This window comes from Montipora capricornis, chromosome 10, assembly GCF_036669925.1.
Source record: "Montipora capricornis isolate CH-2021 chromosome 10, ASM3666992v2, whole genome shotgun sequence".
Lineage (NCBI taxonomy): Eukaryota > Metazoa > Cnidaria > Anthozoa > Scleractinia > Acroporidae > Montipora > Montipora capricornis.
Genome location: NC_090892.1, coordinates 1,083,088 through 1,093,214, shown reverse-complemented (window position 1 = coordinate 1,093,214; position 10,127 = coordinate 1,083,088). Strand labels below are relative to the sequence as shown.

Below are 10,127 nucleotides of genomic sequence, written 5' to 3'. Positions count from 1 at the left end.
CCCATGACTGGCTATTACCGTTGTATACGGTGTGAGAAATATCCAAGGACAATACTCTTTGAAGGGGCCTTGAATGAGGATTAGAAATTTACCACTGTATTCTTACGGTGTTGCCAAACCCTTAAATTTAGTCATTTCTCGTTTGTGTTCGAGAAGATGGCGAAGAGTATATTTTTAAACTGAGTACCGCCTGTACAGAACATTTGCCAGTTTTTGCCGTCAAAACCGTTCGTTCCGTGGCTTTGCCGTCGCCATAACCGCGTTAGTTGCTTTAAAATGTCTCTTATAAAAATCATTCCCCGCCTGTACAGTAAAAATCTTTCCTCTGTGGCTAATGTAACCTAAATAATTTCTTCAAACAGCAGGTGACAACGCCACACTCGCAACCGTCCCCATTTTGACTTCCCAGCGGAGCGAGACCGCGGTGTGGATGACACTAGCTTATGTGGTGACCTTTATCTTCGGTTTCTTCGGTAACATAAGCATTATCTATATTGTGGCTACACGCAAAAGGATGAAGAGCACATTCAACTTTCTCATAGTAAACATGGCCATTGGGGATTTGCTCGTTTCGTTATTCCTTATGCCCTCTGAGGTAAGTTGTTTTAGTTATAAGGTCAGGGGTCAGGTCGTGAGACCCGATCACAGTCACGTGATGTCACGGCAGCCATATTAGGAAGTTTTAGCAACGACAATGGCGACGGCAACATATATTGCATATTTGTCAATTTCTTTGCCGTCGTCAGCAAAACAACAACATGAAATGACCAGACTTGAGGGTTTTGGGAGAACGTCAGCGCTTGAGGATAAATTTTCATTTTCTCCCTAAACTGAGCGCCCTTCATAGTACAATCGTGGATGAAACTCGTTGAGAAAACCGTACAAAAACTGACAAAAAGCACTTTTTCACTACTTCTCCCTTGTGAATTTCACAGCAGTTACCTCTTCTCCCTCCCCCCTCCCCCTATCCAATATTGATTTGGAAAATGTTGATTGCCAGGAAACTGTTCGTGACCGACCCCCAGAAAGCAACATTGAGACGGGGGAGGGGGGTGGAATTGTTTGCTTACAACTAAAAGCGCTTGAAAGGGTAATTTTCTTTAGAGTTTTGTCCACGATTGTAGGTTTGCCACCCCTTTTTCACGTTAAAATCCTTGGAATAGTCGCGAAGTGATTACAATGACGCGAATTCACGTTTAACGACGAACATTTTTATCGGTAACGACAACGTCATCTCAAAATATAGTTTCAAGCCATAAAAGCACAAATTTGGTCATTTCGCGGTCTTGTCAACGATGGCAAACAAATGAACAAAAAATTAAAAGCGCACGTGCAGAGCGTGCAAAGCTATTGTTTTTGCCAATTGTTTTTGACCACCAAATATGCAAATTGCTGACGTTCTCGTTGCTGTTGATGTCGCTGTCGTCGTTGCTAAAGATCTCTATTGATACTGTGAAAATCATTTAACTCTCTGATAAAGTTAGGCTGTACCTGACAAACACATTAATAAAACAAAAAATGTAAATTTATACTCACAGCAGTACAGCCAGTCTTGCATCATTATATTGTGACTACATTCTAATGCAAACATGTTGTCTCGCTTAAAATCACTATCGATTATCATGTGCGTGAAAACTGAAATTTTTTGGTTCTCGTATTTTTTCGGCCTATCCAACAATCTTTACTAACATACAAGCTATTACACACTCACTCAACGGGAGATTGTGGGCTAAGCCTGTGCAGGCTTCAAAAGGTAAAAGAATGCGAGACTTCCTAAGGTCCGATTTAGGGCCAATTTATAATTACACGGTACGATTTTTGTCGCATGCGACAACGGCTCACGACAGGGCCACTACGATTGTTGTGGACGTCAGAAAAAATGTAGTAGCATTTTAAAATGGGTTTAAAACGCTGCGACAATCGTAATTCGTGTCGTAGGCCTGTCGTAAGCTTCTCGCATGCGACAAAAATCGTATCATGTAAACCGGCCCTAAAACCTCCTTTTTGTATAGTTGTCCGTTACAGCTTAATTTTTCAATTTTCATCAATCTCGACCCCTGAGCTCTTCTCTTGACAGAGCGAGAGAAGAGCTCTGGGAAACCCTGAACCAAAGTGTTTTCTCATTGGTTTTCGTGAACAACAATCAAAATCGTCTCTAATTGGTGCATTCATGTTAGCACGAGGCTGTAAGAACACTACGGCGCATGTTCTCCTACATAGAGTTTCCAAGAGCCTTGGGTCGATCCGAGGCTCTGGTGACGAGAATGAATTTTCATATGAAAAGTTATAAGAATTTTTTCCAATTGTTATATGAGAAGTTATGAGACTTTTTTTCCTCTTAAAGCTCTTTGTTTAAGTAAGCCAGATGCACAAAATGCCTCTGCATTTAGGTAAAGGTAAATGTACACCTTATTTAACGTCGGAAGTTCCTTTACCCTCTAGAGCGTTGGTATTCTCCCAGGAAGCCGATAGTGCGTTCATTTTACCTCCCTCTTTCCATCAGTACTCCGTTTTAAGGGTATTTAATGCTATCTGAAGCTACGCAGAATGGAAGAAGTCGAAGCAAGGATGTGAGGTCACTAAGAATCCAACTGGGGATCCCTCGCAAAGAAGGCCGCGCACCAACCAACCGTGCAATCCTTACTCTTATATTTATACCGATATGTGATCCTCTTTGTAGGTAAAATTCCTCTACCTTGGACAGACCTGGCTCTCGGGAAGTTTTGGTGCAGTAACTTGCAAGTTTGTCCATTTCGCCGGAGTCCTATCAATAGCTGCCTCCATAATCACGCTCGTATTTATCTCGGTGGATCGCTATTTCGCCATCCTTCATCCTTTTGCTCACATTCCTGCTATTCGCAACACCAAACTGATCACCTCTGTCATTTGGATCTCTTCCTCGCTGTACTTCTCGTTGTATCTGGTGTTATATGACAGCGTCCCTGCTGATAAAGGTGACAAATGGGAGTGCAAAATGGTTTGGACTTACTTGTCCAACAACCACGAAACGCGGTCCAAGATTGGGAGGGTCTTTTTCATGATCACGTTTGTGGTGCTTTATTTAATCCCACTGGCTGTTATAGCGGCGCTTTATATTCGCATTGGGCGCCACTTGTGGTCACGCAAGACTCCCGGTGAGTCTACGGCGCATCAGGAACGTCAAAACCAGACGTCAAAGCGTAAAGTGTTGCGCATGCTCATTATAGTCGTCTTGACATTTGCACTCTGTTGGTTGCCGACCCATATCATACATTTGATGATTTACTATTACACGGACACTTTTTTAGAGCTTGTGAAAGTCGGCCACTTGGAAGCAAGTTTTTTCTTCCTCTCGCATGCCAATAGCGCCATTAATCCCTGCCTGTACATCTTTCTCAATGAGAGATTTAATCACGAATTCAAAAACATTCTTCGAAGACTTTGTTGTCGTCCAACACTGAACTGATATTCTACCCAGCAAAAGTAATCCCGTTAAATCCAATCCAGTCCATTCGAAAGAACTACGTGGCGCACAAACGTACAATTACTATATTTTTAGTTTTGGAAGCACTGAAGGGATTCCTGACGGGAATCCTCCATTTATGGATGACCAAAAAAAAATAGTGCCCATTTGACTTCGATCATCTTATCTCTTTTCGTTGAACCGGGGATAGAGTTTTGAGCCAAACTGGCAATTTTGTATCGTTGTCCCTTGCACCTTTAAGCGATAGCCACTTCAGAGCTACCTTAAATTTTCGATAATTTAAGATAGCCCTAAATTGGTTCCCAAGAATTTTTTTTAACTTTGCAGATAATGGTATCTCAAATTGCTAATTACTATTTTACAATAAAAAATGGGGTTCACCGAGTTCATTTTTGAGATATAAGCAAGTAAAGACGAAATATAGGGTATTTTTGGAGAGCTTTCATGTTGCCATGGTAACCTATTACGTCAAAATAGTGAGAGCATTTTGTTAAGCAATAATTGGTGTTTGGTATGGTATTATAACATTTCTTTTACGTGATACAGTTTTGTAGTGACAACCCTTCTAACAAAAAGGTCCTAAAAAGTAATGAAACTGGTAACTGGTTCCAGCCACCTTAAGTCGTTTTGTTTCCTGTAACAAAATTAATTTTATGACGCGTACATTGACTTTATATGGTCACAGTAACGCTTTATGGCAAAAGCAGGGTGTCGATTTTAATGAACATCATGGTTAATCCCCAACAAAGATGGCTGAACCAATGAGTCGAGAATTGCGTTATCCAATGATCAATATTTAAAAATGAAAAAACGCTCAAAGAAGAATACTGAAACAGAAAATTACAAATTTTCCATAAACCAAGTGGTCTAACTGTCGCTACATTTTTCTTGAGGAATTTTAGCTAGGGAATAGTTATGTCACGCTTTGGCTGGGCTTTTCGTCCTTGATTACTGGTTTGTTGTCGTTTCTATTTCTATTCCCCGGCCGTTCCTTCCCAATATCGAATCGGGGTACAAATACAGGAAGGTGTGCGAAGCAAACGAAGACGGAAGGAAATAAATACGTGAATTATCATTATATAAATAAAACAAGCGCTTTCTCCAACTTAAGTTACCGATGCAATCACTTTTCCATGTGACACCGCAGCAGTTGAATTACTGAAACTGGTGCTGTCCTCCGGACGTTCTGGCAGAATCCGCCATCTCGTTTAGAGTGGACTTTAGAATCATGGGATATATTATTCATGGAGAAATCCGGTGAATTACATCACGACTGACTCTACTGCTTTTACTTAAGGTTCCGAAGAAAATGCACGGGGCGTTCTAGAAAATCCTCTAAATGAGCGCTTTCACAGATTAACTAAGAGGTCGAAGTTACCCATTTCACAGCAATCAAACATGACAAGATCTCTGATTATGGTGGTCAGGTAGTCTGCAACCCTTGTTACAGTTCATTTAAAATGAAAATCATGACTATTCTACAAAAAGTGCTCTACAGGCTGCTGTTTAAAAGGCGACTTGTCTCCCTCCTAAATGATAAAATGCGATGATTATATCTTGTGTTGCTCGATGACGCGCTATAAGAGAAGTGGTACCTTTTGTAAGTGTAGATCAAAAGTAAAAGATAAGCTGTTGAGGTGGATAAAACTATTTGAATATATATGCAATAAAGAGCCCTATAGCTACAGAAAATCTGTCTTTTTGGTTTCTTTGTCTCTGCGATCCTAGGTCATAAATTAAGAATTCTTAGGATCTACTTCTCTACGTTGTCGTTTATAAGACCCCGTAAAATTGATGTTATTTTCTATTTTTGACAGCTGGCTTGGAACAAGGGCCCACGAGCTCCCGTTGCCATCTAAGATTCTTTAGTGGTATCCCAGTGGCCTCTATTGTTCAAGAAAACCTCCTCTCCTACAGTAAAGTGACCGGAGGAAAAATGTTTATATCAAAAAATTTAAAGGGCCTGTGGCACTCTATTGCGCATGTGCGGCTGTTTGATTTTTGACCCGACGGTTCTTTTTTCAAAGCCAGTATCAATTACGGAAATCCTGTTTAATCGACACAGTGAGACGTGCCAAAGTTGTAATAACATTTCTAAACTTCAGTTTGGTAATATACGAAGGACTTTGACGGCATATTGTGTTAGTTTTTGGGATCTGTGTAGTTAAAATTCATGTCCACGAAAGCCGGATCAGGCGAAGGGGCTCGGGTCGAAAGGTTCTTACACCTCGTAGCCGCCTTGAATCCAAATAAAGAAGAAGACAAGGAATAGGAGATGGGAGGAGGCACATCGAAAGCTTTATATAGCGAAAGATGTCCATGAAAGCTGGAAAAAAATTAAGTGTATGTGCGTCGATTCCACTGACACGGCCTTCGCACAACATCTTTTGTCCTTGGAGGTGAGACGAAAAATGGGGTTAGTATTTACACTGATTATTGGTTTCCCTTTAGCACTATGATTCTTTGTCGTCAGCTTCGTGTGCGTTTTATTTTGCTATTCGTGTTTTTTATCCGTCAGTTCAGTTGCCATATTATGGAATGATGGCTTCCAGTGTAGGGACGCACAAAGAGGAGCAATTGGCTTCAGCTTTGAAGCGTCTCGATTTAGCTGTTGAAGCCCGCGGTAGATGAGAATTTTTGTTCGTAAAAAAGAAGGGCCAAGCATGATAGATCTGCTCAGTTTATTTCGCATCATTTGAAAGCCAATTTACCGGTACATTCATTTGCCAGTCATTTAGCTACCTTTCGGCACAGAGTACAGGTAACATTTTTGATCAAGTATTTTGAAATACACTATGCAACTAATACTCTATCAAGCAATTGAATACACTATGCAAGATGTATCATGTTGATGACAAATTTTACAAGTAATAATAATAATTAAATAATAATAATAATAAACAGTAAGTTGCGTTCATTTCTAGTCACCACCTGGTAAAACTATTTGTGTAAGCATGGATCACTTTTGGCATACTGGTCCTTTGGAATGTGCAAACAGTATGTCTCTGATGTACACATGTCAATGAGAATTCCCTTCACGCAAGTTTTATACATAATTATCAACAATGATGACCAGAGCAGTGTGATGATAGTTATTAATACTGTAAAATAATGAAGAAATATGTTGTCATGAAGTATGGGTATGTTCATTGTTGAAAACTTTAAAGCACACTGCAGGTTGACTCTAGTAGTTCAGTAACTCATGGGTTGTTGTTTAGTCGATGTTTGCAATTGGTACCAACTGGCAGAGCTGCTTGGCTTACAAAAGGAATTATGGCATAGAGGGTTACCTCAAATGAATAATCACAGACCCTTGGCAGTCAATCACTGTCCAGGCCTAGGTTCATCAGCTGAATGTAACAGTAGTGGAATATTGTAACTAGTGATTACTGTTGATAGCAATTATTAATAATTTTCCTGTCTTTTCATATTTGCTGGTCCATAACCTTTTTTCTAGGGAACAAGTTCACAGAGCAAGGAAAAAGTTGACTACCCTTGATTGGAATTACTGGTATCATAATGGCTTTTCATTTTCCACCACTGAGGATCATGCTGACACCATCATTGCAAGAAAATACAACCAGAGAACAAAATCTTGGGACGTGAGGATGTTAAAGGTGTCCAAAGATTGTGGATATATTTGGATGCTGGTGGAAAAATTTTTTAAACTTTGCATTGATGAGGACGACTATTTAATCACTCGTGAAGTCTGGCTGGAACCTGACAATCCCAGAATCATTTCTCCAGCAATTGTTGAAAGTGAACCTCTTCCAGCTCATGAGCTCCTGGCAAGATGCGGAAACAGATTTTCACAAATAAGCAGCTCATAGAGATTTAAATGAAAACTTTTCAGCTACTGTAAAACTAGGAAAAACATAAATGCCCTCACAATAACGTGTTGCAGTGATGAAATTACTAACAGTCAGGTGTCAATGGAATGGCTCAAGTCAAGCTAATAAGCCTTGCCTTTTTGCTTCAGTTTTGGTAGTAACTTGAAGTAATAATTAGAAAAACTGTTTTTCTCTCCAAGTTTTGTGGGGTCATTGTGACATGTAGCACTTAAGCCAGAGTTGAAACCAGGACAAGATATACAGTGTATGACTTGACAGTTTTTAACCCAAGATAAGGGCTGACCATACATTACACATTGTAGCTTCGAAATCGTTGTTGGAGTTTTGTCTCATGGTAATATATTGTATAACTTTAGAATTTTGTCTCCTGATGTGATTTCTTATTGTGTGGTTTTGTACATGGCAATTTTATTGCATAGCTTTTGCAAACTGAAATAATTTAAACTACAGTGAAAAAAAAAAACAATGTAAATACAAAAAATGGAAATTATTCCAATTCAGTGCTGTGATATTGGGAAATTGACAGTTATTGTAAAAAGTGGTGTTGAGAGTGACATGTGAATACAGATGACAGACAAGCAAAATCAAATTTTATTATTGTTCATATACATGTCTGCATCAAATTATTTGAAGATGTGAAAGCATTAATTGTTATTCTAAGAAAATTTCCATTCTTGCAAAAGTTTAAGTCAGTCTAAACCAGAAGAAATCTAAATTTATCCTAAACCAAAGTTTCACAACGAGGCAACTAAAACAAGTCAGTTATTGGGGGTGATGGCATGCTGAAAATAATTATTAAAAGAGGGGATCCTGAGATTTCCTGATATTTTTATGTGGGAGTGGAGGTTCCCTTTACTGAAAAACCACACAGTGTCAGCGGTTTTGTCTGCTATTACTTTCCAACATTTAGACAGTTCGGAAACCCATCTAAACACCTGTTGCTTAGGGGATAGTGTCTTCTAGTACAAAGTACATGCACACAGCAGAGGGAACAACTTTCCTCTTCCTTCTTCCAAGGGCAGTCACCTTGTGTATCTAGGATGTATAAATATTGTGTTCAAACAGAGTTTTCAAAATTGCCTTGTTTGTGAAATACAGTTGCATCCCCACATCCTTTGTTTTTGATGTCCTGGCTCATACACCTGTAGTACGGCAGTTACCTTATTTGCCCAATTCAGGAACTGGCTTTTGGTCAATAGACCAGTTTCATATATGGTGACCACCTCTACAGTATTTTTAATATGTTAATTACACCAACTTCCCTCATTTTTAATATTCTTTTGAAAGTTGCTTGTCATAGCAAGACTAGAAAGGCTTGTTAGCTAAAACAGAAGAACATTTTATTTGGAAGGCATGAAATAGATCAATACAAATGTAGGTTGTCCACTTGACTATGGTACATCCGCAAGTCAGGTGCTGGCATCTTCATGGTCAGAGGCATTTTCATCTTGTTCCATAAGAAGGCAATCATCATAATCCATGCTTCCCACTCCCTTCTGTAGTGCCTTTATGGCCAATTTCCATACCATATTTATCAACTCCTAGGGAAAGAGACTATTTATTAATGTGGTACATTGCAATTCCGTGAAGAAGTCCTGCCCTCAAAAATTATTGATTTTATGATGTACATACATAGAAGAGAACTCCCCACAAAGACTTCCATAAATTTTTGACTAGTCACAACTGGCTAGGAACGTTATACGTGATATGCTTATCAGCTGAATGGTGAAATTGACATACAGGTGATTTGGCAGAACAAGTTACTGCAAGTAAAGCAACCAAAATATATTTGAATGCATGGAGATTTTCTAATATGGCGTGTATTCATCACTGATTGTACATTCTGAATGTTTGATTTCTTCTGATTCTTTTCTTCCTCGCTCATCAAATGTTCTTGATTTCCCTGAGGCACATCAGCGACACCTGTTTTTTACTAGCACTTTCAAATTGAGAAAATCGCATCGGAGCTCGAGTACTACCGGTTAACAGGCCTTGATAAACAACTCAGCTTGTCTGTTCGGCCTGCCGGAAACCGCAATCGCTGTGAAAAAAGAGTGTTGAACATATATTATCGCCTACCTTGTTTCATGCGTGTTTTCGTCCCTGTTCCACATATGCAAGTCTCTGTGTGAGATAGATATTTTTCCTACAGTTTTCCACGGTCATCCCTGGCGTTCAACTGCAGAACACTCGAGGCTATGTAGCATGACAAGTGAAGAATTCCACTGAGAAAAAGGCCTGGAAATTTCACAAATGGTTCACATTTTTGCCCGAAACAATTTCATCGAGTTTCCTTACGTTTTTCTCCTAAGGGGTCTGCGGAAACACTGCTTGTGCTTCGCCATTTTATTTCCACGATACATCGAACGATAAATATCTCATCTCGCGCGCGTCGTGTGAAGATTTCTATTGGTTGAAGATTGTGTGGTTGTCAATCAAGCTCACACATGCGCTTTATCGTGACACAGTCCCTTTAAATATTGAATTTGAATGATTTTTGTCCCCATCGATTTAAACACATGATTTTTTTGGTCCTCAAAGTTAAGCTCAAATAACGTGGAATGACACTCCCCCTTTGAAGCCCTCTTCACGATCGACCGCAGTTTTATCTCCATTTGTCAGTTTAAAATGTAAGTGCCGTCTGTCAAAGACTAAGATTCCATAACCTTGACAACCTTCGAATCTCTGCTTTTTTTCAAGATTCCCAATCGAATGTTTCTTTCCTTTACTTGACAAAGTTTTTGTTCAATGCAATGTTTTAAACATTTAAAACATCAACGAAACAAAGAATAACGCTTTTCCAGTGATAAAAT

The 10,127-nt window shown here is 39.4% G+C and overlaps 1 protein-coding gene and 1 long non-coding RNA gene across 8 annotated transcripts in view; one reads left to right on the top strand and one right to left on the bottom strand.

Moving 5' to 3' along the window:
• The window catches only part of LOC138022038 (tachykinin-like peptides receptor 99D), a 21,196-nt gene extending 16,041 nt beyond the window's left edge, over positions 1-5,155 (top strand). For all 7 annotated transcript variants that reach the window (XM_068869054.1, XM_068869059.1, XM_068869055.1 and 4 more), the window contains 2 exons: positions 363-595; positions 2,681-5,155. In XM_068869054.1, coding sequence (XP_068725155.1) covers positions 363-595; positions 2,681-3,445 — 998 coding nt within the window. In that variant the 3' untranslated portion in view covers positions 3,446-5,155. The remainder of the gene's footprint in view (positions 1-362; positions 596-2,680) is intronic.
• Positions 5,156-8,629: 3,474 nt separating this feature from the next.
• On the bottom strand, positions 8,630-10,127 carry LOC138021368 (uncharacterized). Its single transcript, XR_011126358.1, has 2 exons — positions 9,394-10,127; positions 8,630-8,855 (listed from the first exon to the last, which is right to left on the bottom strand). It is a non-coding gene; the product is annotated as an uncharacterized lncRNA (long non-coding RNA).